The 16,595-nt window shown below is 43.7% G+C and overlaps 1 protein-coding gene across 1 annotated transcript in view; it reads right to left on the bottom strand.

Moving 5' to 3' along the window:
• The window catches only part of coro7 (coronin 7), a 139,667-nt gene that overhangs the window by 84,649 nt on the left and 38,423 nt on the right, over window positions 1–16,595 (bottom strand). The window contains exons 8-9 of the mRNA XM_074656679.1: window positions 9,224–9,307; window positions 7,899–7,981 (exon numbers count right to left, since the gene is read on the bottom strand). Of these exons, the coding sequence (XP_074512780.1) occupies window positions 7,899–7,981; window positions 9,224–9,307 (167 nt within the window). The remainder of the gene's footprint in view (window positions 1–7,898; window positions 7,982–9,223; window positions 9,308–16,595) is intronic.

Raw genomic sequence — 16,595 nt, 5'->3', positions numbered from 1 at the left:
CTGTGTAATATAACACGGCGCTATCCATCTCCGTACATATGAATTATGTGGGCAAGAGCAACTCCTGCCTGTCTGTGCGCATCAATAACACAGTCTCTCCATCACTCCCTTTGTACCTTTATTATTCTGTGTAAGGCTACGAGGTGTGCAGTGACGTGCTGCCAATCCGCAGCAGTCCCAGAGGCAGCAGTGGAGGCCAGGCTGCAGGGTGGAGGGTGAGGGGTGGGCGGGGTGCAGGGGCAGAGGAAACCATCTACTAATGAGAAACACACTTCTCTCCATCGCTCAAATTGCTCTTTCTACCACAGCAGAGAGAGAGGTGGCAGGCGTCCAGGAGGTGACTGGCGTCCAGAAGCGAGGCATGATTTAAAAACGGGAGCTCTGCCGCGCCGCCACGGTTCCTGACTCTCGTGAAAGGGACAATCATGAGTCTTATAAAACACATGCATGTGTTGAAAGAGAGTCGGGGTGGAAGAAGAGGGGGGGTGTATAGGAACGCATAAAACAGAAAAACACTACGACATTGTACACAAATTGAATAAGTAGCGGAAATTAAAAGCAAAAAGATTGAATGGCGACACCGGAAGACTTGGAAAACAGTAGAGAAGTAAAACTATATAACAAATGGGGCACTAAGGCAACGTTATGGATTTTCACCATAGACTGTATATAAGAGGTGGACAAAGTCACCGTGATGTCACCCATTGGTTTGTGGACTGGCGTTTTTGAAGTCATTTTGGTTGTTGCCATCTTGGTTCTTTGCAACCCGAAGTGACACGAGACATAAGACATTTTTAGGCAATCAAAAAGGTTATTATTAACTTTCATGAACTGAAAACACAAACAACTCCCAGACCGGACAACGCCGTGGTAGCGACCTGTCAATCACAAGGTAGCCACGCCCTAAAGCATCCCCTGCTTTATGGTCTATTTGATTCTAAATGGGGCCATAATTTACTTGAAAGAAGACTTGAAACTAGAGATTGAGACCATAAACAATGTTTACTGAGGTAATAAATCAAGTGAGATGTAGGCTGATTTTCTCATAAACTTCTATACAATCGGACTTCTTTTTGCAACCAGAGGAGTCGCCCCCTGGCTTCACTTCTCAGACCCCGGAGGTTGCCCACTGACTTTTACACAAGCTACCCCTAGTTTGGAAGATCTTCTTGAACCTGCCGTTGCAGCTCCTCCAGAAATAGCATCCCATTGCGTTGATATTTAATAGCAGTGTGTTTATTCATCTCCTAGCATTATATGCGTGTATTGTGAATAATAGCCCGTGCTGTTTCCACTTTGGCCCCGCATCTTCTGCCAACACAGCCTTATTCACATCTCTATCAGACACTCAGTTACTTGATATCTACACCACAGAGCAGTGGAGAGAAAAGTGCTGAAGTGGACTTGGGAAGGCCCAAAGTAGATTTTTGGTAGGGCAAAGATCCCAAAATGCTATTGCCAGTGCATTTTTAATAAATGGGGAAAAAAGATATCTTTCCAGATGTTGGAAAAAAATATATATATCTGCAGCTGCAAGTGCAACTGCGCTGCTGTTTTTATAAAGGATGGAAAGTGAAGTCTGACACTGTCTCAAAAAATCCAAAGCTGAGGCAGAGCGAGGATCCAGAAAGCCATCCAGTTTTGAGTCATTTGTGCAATTACCTTAACAGCATTAAGACGCGCTCAACTGCCACGTAAAGCAGAGAACCCTCCCTTGATAAATCATCTCCAGTTTAGTCCGCATGATTTTATAATCCAAACCATAAAAGAAAAATAAAGGTGAATGGAAGAAGAGAAGGGGGGAGGAGGTCGTGAGGAAGGAGGTAGCTGAAGGTGGGAGGGAATTTTTTCTGTTTTTCCTTCTGTGGTGAGTTCACACAAAAGGGTCCTTCTGATCCCTGGAGTGCTGAGCACATACCTGCGGGATGAAATCAAAACCCTCTGTGAATTATATTAAACATCCCCCTGCCAAACGCTCCACATACTTCCATGTGTTTTTTACCAGTTCTGAGGCTCCATTAGGCTTTGCTCTAAAAAAAAAAAAACACTTAATTAGAATCCCAGACACCAGCACCTTCAAAAACTCCCTCCATCCATTTAGTCTGTGCACGACAGAGAGAAAGAAGAGTGAGGGACAGAGGAGTTGGGGGACAAATGGTGACAGACAGAAGGTCTAATAGGCGCCCACATAAGGATAAAAAAAGGATTCATTGAAGGATAGCGGCTGTATTTTTGACAGGTTAGTAGGACACAGGAATAAAAGGAGTTTTTGTTGATCACAGGGCATGAAAGAGGCTTCAATGAGGTGTTATGGAGTAAAAGAAGGTTGCCACATGAGCGTCCGTGAAAAGCCCGATAGAGACGATATCTAAAAAAATATATAAAAAATAAGAGGGGATTTCAGAGCTCCCTCCTCCTCCTCCTTTTTCATCCTCTCTTCCTGGTCAAACTCCCCCCTCCACTGAATCACAAACCCCAAATGACTAACAGATTCCAGACACCATGTTTCAACTGTCAGAACGCAGCGTTCAGGTTCTTTGACAGAGCGTGTGCGGTCACATCTTTTTAACCCTCCCCCTCAAGGCCATCCCGGAGATGAGGGAGGGGGAGGGCGCCGCACCAGCTGAACTGTCGACTTGACCCTGAAGATCACCTGAATGTTGTAGTTTTGCCTCTCCCTACATGACTCTCTGAGCTGGACCCAAACAACAAAGCTTCGCTCTTAGACGGGGGGAACTTTGAGAAAGAAGCGAGGTCAAACGATTGTTGAAACATTCTGTGGCGTTTTTTTTTTTCTTCTTCTTTTTGGTCTGGTTTGGTTAGCGGTGCTGCAGCTGCACCTAATCCCCACAGGAAAGCCTTCATCTGGGACTGATTTTAGAGCGCCTGGGCCAGGGTGGGAGAAAAAGGAGGAGGGGAGAGGGGGGACTGTTCTGTAAAAAGGCTGGTTCCCTTCTGGGGCGCAGGCCTCTTCTCAATCCATCTGATTAAAGGGAGTTGGGCTCAATTACACCCAATGACTGGGCCCTGCTCCCAGGCACGACCCTGCTAGGAAAACAGGAATAGATTGTGGAGAGTCAATAGAGGGTGTGTGAGTACGTGCAGCACACCTGGGGCACTCCCTTGCATCCACCGCAAAACTTCTCTAACAGCACAGTCTGTCAGCAGTTCTCGCCTCAGAGGGCGAGTTCTTTGTGTAACCCGTGACCGGGTTGGGAAAACAGAGGGGTCGGCTCTCCGGGGACATGTCCTCTCCAATCGGCAGGATGGATACTGGTAGGCACCGGTTCACTGCGATCTGTTCTAATCAGCCTCACGCCAGGGAAAAAAGACAGAGCAGCCATGATGAAGAGTAATAGAAGATGTATGCGCCTACGTGTCCATTCGTATGTGCTTGGGCAGAACATCGGTAGTGACTGAGGACAATTACAGGGGTTAAGGCCAGAGCCGTCTCCGAGATTCAAGTTTAGTCATGCCGAATTCTAACCAACTGACCCTCGGAGAGCCCTTTATGACACGATTACGAGCTACTTTACGGGCACGCATCATCAAGACTTTGCTGCATTTAATGCTGAGTGCGGTGAATCTGTGTGTAAAGCGCATGGATAATTATCATGACGTCTCGAGCATTTACACGGCAAGCTGGTTGCAATCGTGCCCAGTTGTAAAGTTCACTGATTGCAGCTGGGCTTAGAGGCCCAATTAAAGTCATTATTATAATTCGGGTTTATAGAGGGGAAGAGTACGAGGGAGAGAGCGGTACACAGAGATCCACGTTGTTCTCCAAAATGTCCAGATCTGTATGGAAAACAGGCGCGCTGTAATAGCTGCCTCTGCACAAGTTTAAAAACACCCCTCTCAGGCTCATCGCCCTCCGTCCCTCAATTTTTCAGTCTCCATTTCAAACCCCAACCAAAAAGCAAACATTCCCCCTCCATTATTCTCCATCCAAATTATATTCCACCCACAACCCCCTTTTCACTGGCTCGTACTCCCGGGCCTCTTTATGTTGTGACACTCCAAAGAAAACAGTCCTACCGAATGTCGTGGACGAGCACAGCTAACCTGATACAAGCCAGCCCGCTGCTCCGATTACCATGTTTACCGCAGGGCTTTTAATTAAAGACAGGCAGAAAAAAAAAAGAACAAATCCATCTTTATATGCACCTCTGGCCTGAAATGACAGGGAGGAAATGCCCCATTTTGGATGTTTGACTTTGAGCTTCCTCAGCTGGCACGGTTCAATCTATCAAGTGCAGAGGAAAATGTACACAACGTCCCCTTTCCATTATTGCATATTGTCATAGCTGCTTTGTTATACATAAGAGACATGCACTGAGACAATGCTGAACTAAAAACAAAATTATCCACAGAAAACGCACCACGATAACGAAGCAGAAACAAACAATTAAAACCATGAAGGCCAAAGGGAACTTGAGGCCAGCCCGACGCTGAAAGCTGAATGAAACTTCACTGCAAAGGGAGATAAATAGTGGCTAGAAGGAGTGGAAGGAGGCCCAGACACGAGCCTCTATCCCCCAGTTGTATTATAAAATATTGAGATACAGTACGACTGAGTAAACAGCCAGCAATAACAAACGTTTTGACCTTGCACATTACCTAGAAGCCGGCCAGCTTTTTCTGTTATCAGCGTTCGCTGATTGCACACTACGTCAAGGAGCTATTTAGCTTCATAAAGTGTTTGGCCGGCGCTTAGATGAATACGACCGAATAAGAAGTAGCGATTACATTTTCCCCTCAATTTAACTCCTGAAGCCTTGTTTGTTCTTGACAGTGTTCTGGATTCTGGTTTCCCCACTGTGAAGATTAGCAGACAAGAATGGAGCCTCGGCCCGTAACAGCAGCTTTGGTCAAAAGCCCAGACGGGACCTCGGTCAATGCTGCAGCTACATTTAAACAGGGCAAGAAGCTAGGAGGAGGCGGGGGAAGGATAAAGATCGTGATGTAGGGATGAGGTGGTGTATAAAAAGCTGTTCATAAACATAAAAAGGGAACTTTGCACGCCCTTTTAACTAGGGCTGTCAAAGTTAACGCGATAACGCGTCAACGCAAATTCATTTTTACACCACTAATTTCTTTAATTTTGGCGAGGAAAAACTGGCATGCCCATTTTCAAAGGGGTCCCTTGACCTCTGACCTCAAGATCAGTGAATGTAAATGGATTCTATGGGTACCCACGAGTCTCCCCTTTACAGACATGCCCACTTTATGATAATCACATGCCGTTTGGGGCAAGTCCTAGTCAAGTCAGCACACTGACACACTGACAGCTGTTGTTGCTGTTGGCCTTGAGTTTGCCATGGTATGATTTGAGAATATCGTTTTATGCTAAATGCAGTACCTGTTAGACACACTCTGTCAGTCATTTTGAAGGAGACCGATGCAGCAGACACTTACTCAAGTGCTCGGGTCTATTTTCGTTTATATAATCTGTTGTTTTTCTCCAGATGACATTTGATCCTGCGATCCTCGCGTGATCTCGTGACATCACAAGATTCCAGTTGTCGTGCAAGGTTAGTAACATCAAACATCATAGCACTATTTTGAGAGGGCACATACATACACTGAGATGGTGCATATCTTTCCAAATGAAATTAAGTATTGACTGAGTTCATCTTTGCATGTAATCAATACAGTATCACAAAACATAAAGATGCTATACTTGATATTTTTGATATTTCTTACACCCCTAATTTATTTCAGATTAAACTCAGTGTGATGGAAATGGGATAAAACACTAAAGTTGCTACACCAACATCTCAAGTTTTGACGTATCTTTCAGGCTCAACAAGGACAATTAGGGGGGAAAAGAAGAATCAGGGTTATAGAAGGGTGAAGGAAATATCGTGGCAAAGAAGATGAAATGAGAGCGAAGGGGAAAAGCCAGAATGGCAGCAAAAGGGCAAGGTCTCATGTGTCATCTGATCGCCTACCTGTTTTATATCAGAGCTGGTCTAAAGGCATCTGGAGGGGATGTGGCCTTGGGAGTGATCGCTCTCTGACACACCATCCCGGCACATGATAGCATGATTGAAGTGATTTAATACAGGACACACTGCAGATGGGTCGACGCCACACACCCCAGCAATTATGTTCAATGAAAATAATCACACTAACTGGTATCAAAATACAGGAAACTAGAGGGCTTTTCTCAAATTCAAAGCTAATGCATCTAATAAATCCAATATGGTGGGTTGAGTCAAGAAAGCGCGGACAGACACTTAGACAACCAGACAGTGGCTGAGGAGGAAGACTTAACAGCTTGACACCAGATGAGTAGGACACTTTGGTAGAAATCCTCACATCGCTGGTACATTCTCTTCGAGTTGCGCCATCGTCACGACCACAGAACGGCGGCTAAACTTCAACATTCCTCTGTATACGAGCAGAGACACCAGGGAGACCAAACCTTGCAATAAAATTGACTAATTAACACTATCTTCTGTGGTTTTAGCAGACACACAGTTCCTGATGTGCTGTGTTTTCTTGCATTAGTATGACAAAACAAAATACATGTTTGGTAATAGGAAGCAAAAGAAATGTGGCATCAGATATCCTCCATGTCCATGAAAAGTACGCTGGCACAAAACAATGCGACGAATTCCAGAGAGGCACTCAGACAGGCAACTATCTGTCTCACTCAAATGAAGGAGGAAGTGGAGGAAATGGAGATGAGTGGCGCGCACGAGGGCAGAGGGAGGAGGGAGAGTGTTATTTAGGACCCCGCTGTGTCAACTCCTAAACGTCTATCACACACACACACACACAGATTCCAAAGGGAAGGAAAAAACAATCACATTCCTCAAGAGGCCGCTTAAAAAAAAACCTGTTCATACTATTTACATAAAGTTATATTGTACTGTATATCTTCACACTTTCTGGTCCTTGCTGCAACCAAACATGGGCACATACAGACTCTAAAGCTGGGCATACACTGTACTATTTTAGAAATGCTGTGTAATTCCTACTCCTACTGTACGAGGAGATCGTGAAATTCAGTCCGACTCTAAAATGAGTCCTGCGGCTGAAAATACAGGCCAGAAACGGGCTAAAATTGTCCAGTGTATGCCCAGCTTTAAATACCTGTGCCACAGATGTGGAATCGGTGCTGCCACAGAGAGCTCCGTGCAGCTACCTCTCTGCCTTTTTACAGTAATAATGATGATAATAAATGTATTTAATCCACCACAGCGTGCTGAATCGCCTGGCAGAGTCCGGCCTGCTCCAGTTTGGAATGACTTGGCCAACAAGGCTGTTTATAATAGCCCTAAAATGCATGAGTTGGATCTGACAAAGGAACCTTCACTCCCACCCTCTCTCTCTCTCCCCCTCTTTCCTCCTCCATCCTTCCACTCCTCTCCTCTCCTCTCTGGAGCTCGGCCACGCTCCCGCTCTCCACCGGTCCTCCGCAAGCCGTGTTTGGAAAAATAAACGGAGCGATTCGGGAGGAGGTCAGGAGCAGAAAACGACAAGCGGCGAGCTGAAGGGAGAAGTGTTGATGTGTGTACTGCCGTTTGTCTGACCCTTCGCAGTGATTATGGACAGAGGGACGCAGAGAGAGGATAGAGGTCTCTGTGTGTGGCTGTGACCCAGGAAATGGCAAGAATGTGAGGGACGGTGTCTGAGCTCTGGGAGGTCTGCACGCCTGTCCAGCTTCACGATGTGCGAAGGCCATCCATACATCATTTCAGATATGTAAATGTCACACACCAATAGCCACATACCACACACATAAACATGTATGCTAAGTATGTCAAATCACACAGTCACACTTTGTACTGTAACGCATGACCTCAGACAATAAAGAGCAACACAGTCAGTGTCATGACCGTGCCAGTTATGGGGCGGCAGTGGTTGCACGCTGATGCTGTACTCACCCGCTGGAAGAGCCGAGCGTCGCCGATCTGACCGAAGAGCTCAGCTTCCTGCTGTCCCAAAGCCTCACCTCGCGGCTACGCATCTACACACACACAACAACAAGAGAGGTTAAGTACTGTATAAACAAACATTTACACCAAGAGACGGGCTCGTACAAACTACATGAGACTCTCAGTTCTTAAAAAGTTAAACTTATGAATGATAATGATTTTGCGCCATCGATGACAGTTGCAGTAATGCATGATGGTAATTTTCATCTCAGAAGCAAAGGCAACGGCATGATGTGTAGGATAGTGAACATATTTCATTGGATTAACATTTTTTGATGGCACTACAGTACATGGTGAACAAATTTCACAGTTCAGAACTTGAACACTTAAAATGGAAGAAAGAAAACATTGTGAGCTTTTAGCAAATAGAGAGTAATTTCAAACACAGCATGTGAATCTGAATAGATAATAGTAACAACTCCAACAACTTAAAAGCCAAACCATGTTATACTATTGTATTCCTCCTAAAACGTTAATCAATATTCACTGTGTGCTTCAAATATCATCTTAAACAAGTTGCTGTCTCAGGGCCTTTTTTTTTTGCAATAGTTTCTTTTATCAGTTGTGCATGCAAATAATATTTTATTTAAGAAGGAATTACCCTGTTATTGTAATCTTGTTATATTGTAATGTTTATATTTAACAATAAATAGTAGGGTCAAAAACCTCAATTCCGTGACCCTTCTCTGGCTAAGATGTTTTGATGATTCATTTGACTTCTATGGACCTTTTATAAAAAAATTAGCTCCAAGGTCCCTCCCAAAATCCCGGGATATTTTGCCAGAGGGCCAAATCTAAATTGCCAAAAATTAACTTGAGCCAGAACCAAACCTGCCCAACCAGAGCACCAAAAACAACGTTTTGTTGTGTTAAGTCGACCACGAGGATTAAGATTCTGACATCAGTTCGATGTTATGACCCAGAAAACCAAGATGAATGAAAAATTAACTTTTTAACGGAAAGAAGTTTTACAGGGAAAATTGTCTACAAAAGTACATTTTACTTTTTAAACTATATTTGATCATTTATTCTGGTAGACAATGACATTACATTAGTAGAAAAAACAACCAGATCTGGGTCGAATCAGACCAGATCTGGCTAGGATAAGACCCAAAAGTATTGGCGATATTGGTTCCAAACTAATGTTATCTGTGTCGGTCCTCATAAACTCATAATGGTCAAACTGTAGTACATGTACTTCTTTCATTAGGTAATAACACACATTAGAAACACAGGACTCCTGGTCAATGCAAGATGAACAAAGAGTTTCTCACCATATCAAAGCCGGTGGTGATTAAAAAGTCTTCTTTGGCCCACAGGATGCGTGAATCCTTGTTGTTCTGAAGACTCTTGGCGCTCTGCGGAACAAACAACGCAACATTTTAAAATCAGACGACAAAATAAGACATATTTAATATATCTTAATTGAATTCTTGATCCCTTGAGATCAACGTCTCTATCTTTAAACATAACCTTGAGGTATAGTTCAAGATAACGAGGGGCGGGGGTGACGAGTGAATGATTTGCAGGGAAGAGACGAAGACAGAAAAAGGAAGGAAGACAGACAGGAGCCTCTGACAGATCCCTGTGAGTTGGACAGAGCAGGACTTGTCCCATGAAAGGAGCGCTTGTTATTGTTGATGTAGCAGACAAGGTGACTTCTGCCCCGAGCGCAGCTAAGATTACCAAACTGTGACTCCGAGCCTGTGTGTTTGTGTGTGTGTTCATGGTACTGAGACACTGTTTCCATGGGGAATATGTGTCAAAACAGCGCCGCTATGCTGGGTTTGGTTGGTGGTCTTCAAATGCAAATGACACATGTTGTCAGAGGTAAGAGCTAAAAAACAACTGCAGGTGTTGTGCTGAGAGAATGTGCATGTTTGTAAAGACGATATGTAAAAGAGGCAAGTGGAAGGGGGCATGTAAGTAAGATAATGTGCTGGATTTTGTTCACATTGTACTCAACGCTGTGCTGCTTTTGAATCAAGTCATAGATGTGCTGTTATTGTGAAGGTGGGGACAAAAGAAGAGACAAGATGCGCAATCACCTAAAGTGAAGTGTGGTTTCTGAGTAACCAGAGCTTACCTTTCAGATCCTAACTACTTGTTACAGTCAGTCAGTAAGCCCCGTGGTATCTGTGTACTAGTAACACTGAGTTTTCCCATAAGGCATAAAGGTCAGCGATGAAGTTTCCACGGAGCAGGAGCCGTTGGCCCCTCAGCCCACTGCGTCTCCCCAAATTACTGTTGTCATTTTTCTGGCCACACGAACCCCGAGGAGCGTGGCTGGACGGCTGCGCATGGCAACAGGACAGAGGCTTATTTTCTAAGGCTTAACACTCACAACCTCTTTGCGCCGCCTCACTCTCGTGTCACTGTTAAATGGCCACAGATGACAAACTGTAAAAACAAATGTGGAGAACTTGAGCTGCCATGTTGCGCCCCTGAACACGAGGTAGGTTACAGGGTAACACGGCCCGGCTCTGTACTACCTCCATTAATGTACAGCTATGTTTCAGTCCAATGGGCACTTGCCAAATCTACAACTGAAGCTAACGGTTCAGGCTGTTCCCATACACCGTTTGTATCTAATGCACTGTAATTCGTTTATATCCCACGATCAATTGGTATGTAATCCATGTAATCGTGAACCAGGAAGCACAAAGAGCGACAAACGCTGCGTAGGGAGGAGGTCGCGGTGGATGGGTGGGTCAAAAACCATTGGACTTTCGCCGAGGAGACAGATGATCATACCACGTGTAAGTCACGTAATTTCCGTAATAAAGTAACGCCACTTCCACGACCTTTTCCTAAACCTAAGTAGTTTTATTGCCTAAACCTAATCAAGTTGTTTCCTGTGAAGATGGAAGTTTATTTTGAAAACACTGTATGCATGTAATATTGTATCAATACACGGATTTCAAGTATTGATCTTTTATTATATAAACTATTAATCTCTTAACAATCCTACGAGCTTAGTCTTATAGCTAAAGTGAAGATACTGGTTTCAAATGAAAGTAAAAAAACGAAAGAATCCATTGGTACCAACCGTGTCATGTTAGCTTGACGGGAAGAACGCTAAATAACGCTCCAAAGTTACGCTACATTTTGTCAAGGAAAACCTGGAATGGCCATTTTCAAAGGAGTCCCTTGACCTCTGACCTCAAGATATGTGACTGAAAACACTAAGATGAACAGAGTGAAAACTGAATCTTATTAGATAAAACAGATGTTGACAAACTGCATAATTAGCAGTTGAAAAAAGGTAATAAATCACAATATATCAGATTGTTTATAATCGCAATAATGTTTAAAGTGGCAATAAGATTGTACCGTGACTTAAGTATCGTGATAATATCGTATCGTTGGACCTCTGGTGATTCCCACCCCTAGAAACTGACGTGCTGCAGGACATTCGTAGAAAAACCCACGAAAAATGAGGAATAACGTTTCGTAAGATATCATAGGAACCGTTGTATGAACAGTTGGACGAAATAGGGATGAACAATATTAAATCCAGCTTGAGCTCATAGAGGGTAGCACACATGTGGGCCCTATCAATTTCTAAGTAAAACCCCACTTCCATTTCTCTCCTTACGGACGTCACTCTCGCCGCACGCCCCGCCAAGTGGTTTGAGAATCGACAGCTGAAATGGCTGAACGGAGGTTCTGGTTAAATTTAAACGGTCACGAAACATTTCAACACTGTTTGCTCTTCGTAAATCCTCTCCAGGTTGCTTCTTACTTCGGTACATGTGGAAAGTAAATGACACACATATGTTAGTTTGTTCCGGGTGCAGTAGGAGATCTAAGGACAGAAGAAAAAATGGAGGATAAGGGCGTTCATTGTTTTACTGATTTTGGTTCGCTCCCTCCCTTCCCCATGTGAGTACTTTGATTGTGTCTTATCTTGTTTAGTAAATATAGATATGTAGAGATGAGGCGCTGATTTTCAGATGGATCATTTCTTTATCAGCAGCCACTCGGGGCAGTGACTAAGCACATGCAGCATCTCAAACATCATGTCATACCCTGGTTGCCTGGCAACCTCACTGTAACAACAAGACTCCAGGATGTTACTGCGCCCGCCCAACTGATGTTTACCAAGTCATAGATGAATAATACAACATGCATCATTTCCACATTTCAAGGGCCCTATTCCCCCCGTCCTGACGATCGTCAGCAAAGCCCATTTTTTGATGGTTCTAAAGATTATCTTTCCAGATATTCCTGTGGTGTGAGGCATGTTGACAGTGTTTTTTACATCTCCTGATCTGCTCGGAAGTCCATCCTTGCCGCACCGATTTCAAATCGTAAATATTAAACATGTTCAATATTTACGATCGGATATCCTGTTGAACCCCGAGGACAGCCGATGACGCAGTAACTTGGGAAAGTATGATAGCAAATTGAGAACCAAGCTGACTGAAGTGGAAGGACAACCATGGCAACCGTGGCTAATGCATGAGCTAATGCAAAACGCAAAGCAGAAATGGAGGACCAACTTGTTGATTAGTGTTTATTTAACATGTCTTCCTCCATGACTTCATCCATCCATCCATCCATCCATCATGAATTTTCAGCATCAACATCATCTAAATCTTCCTGCCCGTCGTCCGTCATGTTTGTTTACATTAAAGTCACGTTTGATTGCGAGATTTTGCAAGATTTCCTGTTTGCTTTTTTTGAGTCAGGACTCTCTTGTTGCTCATGAATGAATCAGTTTTGGCCAAATCGTTGCTTTCCACACACTCTAGGAACAAAACTGTTAAATTCATCATTACATGTCGTTATATGTGGAGTCTCACATTTTCAACATCTGTTAAGATTTGAAACATCTTTTAGTGTGGGCCAGCCTTTAGAGGTGTTATTAGGCAGTTTTTATTTTTAACTTTGAACTGGAAACATAAAGATGAAATGGATAAAAAAATGCTCTCCTCTAAATTTTGAGTTGGAAACGAGATTCTTTCTCAAAATGTTTTTCCGCCTAAATGTAAAGCTCAGGCCAAGACTCCTGTGCTGGAACCATCCCTACCAGTGAGGCAGAACAAACTATAAATCATAGGCAGTCTTACAGGCCACACCGGTGGTTCAAACCAAGTTTATTGTTTCTCAGCTATGAGGGGGCTTGACACTGTTACATATGTTGAGAACGCACGCCGACATCAAATCACGGTTTTAAAAAGGAAATCTTCAGATGTGCACTTTTGCTCCTCTCTCGGGGATGATATGTCTTTGTCCATACCGGCATTTTATCTGACACCATCTGTATGCAATGCAGATGTTTTCTGGCTCCTGGTGTGCTCCTAAATAGCTTTATCCACTAAGACGGATTAGAAAACACTCTACTGACCTGGCTCTCACACACGTTCCTGAAGTTACGCTACCAGAGCACTGACAGAGTTGATAATAAGTCCTGGATTGAATAAACACTTAAAATCATGACTCAAGATCATTTTTCAGCGCGCAGTCAGCCGGTATGCCTCGTGCAGGTAACTGAACTCATATATGCCTTGATAAGTCCCTGCAAGTGAGACCGTTGAAAAATAGCCCAGATGCATGAGAGAGGTCCAGAGTAAACTAAGACCTCCAAAAAAAAGTGATAGATCAGAAAAGAGCGGGGGAAGGAGAAAGGCTAAAGTCATGCGCGGTATAAACAGACACGAAGATAATTCATTGCCATCGAGCCGTTCATCACCGGCACCGCTGGCCCATTTCCTTCCAGGGGCAAGACAATGCAAGAGTTGGTACTCTGACCAAACTAGGAACGAATTGAGCTCTGACTATTTTAATCTGCTCAAGGTCTGTTTGACACCGGAACTGCTTTTAGGAGCAACATGTGGCGTCTGATTCATATTTCTGGCTGCCAACAGGAGATTCCAATTGTGTTCATGTAACACGCAAGAGTAAACAGCACAAAATCTGCATCATCACTTTTTTTTTTGCCATATTCAGTCATGCATCAGCATGACTATCGCTAAACACCAGATGAGTGTGTCAGAGGGATGTCTGTGTCTAATAAGGCCCTGTTCAGACCTGGCATTCACTTGCGTCTTGGGTGATCTGATCACAAGTGGATAGCTTAAAGTACGTCAGTTCACACCTGGAATCAGAATGCGTCTCCACACGCGTCTTGAGTGACCACTTGTGATTGGATCCCACTTCCCCGCTCTATATGCAAATAAACACGTAGTAAACACATGACGTAATATTACAGGAATTCAGTAGTAATATCCTACATGTTCATGAATTTGGGTACATTTCATTAACATAGAAGTCTACCGTCGGTCCCCACCGCTGACACCGCTGACTTTGCCAGGCAACAGCAGCAAACAGAGCTTCAGAGCCGGGGATGAGAACGAGCGAGCGGGTGTCAGCTCTGTGCCGAACACCGGAACAAAAACACTGAAACATCACGTGACCACAGTGGGCGTGGCCTACAGTACATTACATACAGTGTCAACAAACCAAGCCCCAGGGAAGAGCGCCGGTCGTTGATGCCAATTTTCGTAGTGGCCAAACGGCGTTACTACAACGTCTGTGTCCGTCACGTGATTCCAGAGTTATTCCAGAGTTATTTCCCCTTCCTTCGTTCATGTGAATGAGACACAGACCGAGGCTGGAGCGAGGGCTGGGTCACCCTAGATGCAATAGATATCGAGACATTTCACTAATACCCAAAAATGTCAACCTGCTGGTGGCAGTAATGGGATCACCGTTTCATCATCTGGGGACCATAAATGTCTGTACAAAACTCCATAACAATCCATCCAAAAGGTAATGAGATATTTCAGTCTGTACCAAAGTGGTGGACCAACCGTCCAACCAAAATTGCCTTCCCTAGAGCCATGCCACTAGCTTGGCTAAAAAGGCATTAGGACTATACACATCGTTATCCTGCCTTTAGACCTGACTATGGAGTGGGGAGGACAAAAAGACAAATTACTCCTTGAGGGAGTCAATAAAAAAAACAGTGAAAATATATCACCTTTCTGTGAACCGGCTCTGGAGCAGACAGGCTTAGTTTTGCCATTACAGCATCCCTCAGGCCTTTCACTACGCTGCCTGAGCCAACCAGCTTCAGGGCCGAAGGCAAATAAACCGGCCTGACGTCTCTCGCTGCAGACAGCCATGCATGCTCCATAGATCACACTGCCATGATGTCATCCTTCACCCGGATATGAAGGCACGCGCAGGTTTGAGCCTTTTGACGAAGATGTCATCGGGGCTCGGCGGCTTGAGCGATAAAAGTGCAATTGAGGATTAAGGGGGGTGGGGGGGGGGTTGGAGCTGGGCCGCAGCTCACCTTTTCCCAATAAACAGCGTTCCAGCTTAAGGAAGCGTAACGCAGCCGCCAGAAAGCTATATTACTGCTAACACCCCGGGGCAGCCAGAGGACACAACATCTGGACCTTATGTGTGTGTGGATATAAATGTTGCCAAACAGTATCTCTCCTCTGCAGTCTTAAATTTAACTCAAATCCCATTCACCTAAAGCCCCCACCTTTTACACACAGGCTGCAAATCGATCACGACACACATGAAAACGGGGAGAAAAAGAGAGGGAGAAGACGAGAAAGACAAAAAGGAAAAAAAAGACAAATGTTTTCCTTAGCAGCCGAACAAAGGATCCAAGCAGATGGAATTCACACAGAAGGACGGACGGAGAGAGAGAGGAAAGAGAAATGGTTCATGACTTGACAAAATACGCAAAGGACTCGGAGGTGTAAAGAATCAGTTACACCTGTTTGAGTGGCCGGCTCACACAATAAAGGGAGTATAGAGGAAATTACATCTGGGAAAAGAATATTACCAACACACAGGTGTCTGCATGAAGATGTGGGGAAATAGTTTTCAGTCTGGTAAGTAGTAAAGTGATGAGCCAGGTCTAATAACTATAAAAAGGGAACGCTCAAGAAGAAGAAGAAGAAGAAGAAGAACTTTATTTTACAGGTTGACAGATTTCATGGTAATTAGGTGATAATTAGCAAATAACCTATTTGACATTTTTTGGGAATTGCTGCCAAATTACCCCAATATTAACCTCAAAATGTATCTAAAATTAATTATTATAAACAATATTTAATAATTACATTCCGCTATTTCCATATAGGTGGAAATTTATTTGATACATTTCCAGGAAAATAATACAAAGTTAATTGATAAGCTTTATTTCCATGTCTGCTGATAAATAGATAAATAATTAGCAAATAACTTATTTGAAATTTCTTAAAAAACTCCCTGAAACATGACATTAGCTACCAGGTTACATTTGTTTAGACGATAAGTCACACAATGGTGAGATTTGTGCCTGATCAGAAGTCTTCTATTAGTTTTCCACCTCCGATGAAGAGCAGAGCTCAGCCGCTTCTCAAGCCTAGGGACCCTATTTTAACCATTAGATGCTATTTCAGCATCTAATTATAAAATAGTGTTTATAATAAAGTCATTTTCGATACATTTTGAGGTAAATATTTGGGTAATTTGGCAGCAATTCTTAGGTTACTTGCTAATTATCACCTTGTTAGCGTGAAATTTGTGGACCTGTAAAATGAAGTGTTGACAATGTCTATCATCCCAAATGACACCAGGCGAAGGTTTACACTTCGGTTAAACACGGTGCAGACCGAGACGTAGACACAGGAA

Source organism: Sebastes fasciatus, chromosome 13 (genome assembly GCF_043250625.1).
Source record: "Sebastes fasciatus isolate fSebFas1 chromosome 13, fSebFas1.pri, whole genome shotgun sequence".
NCBI classification, from domain to species: Eukaryota; Metazoa; Chordata; class Actinopteri; order Perciformes; family Sebastidae; genus Sebastes; species Sebastes fasciatus.
The sequence above is the reverse complement of the archived record's forward strand: the minus strand, read 5'-3'. Positions and strand labels throughout refer to the sequence as shown.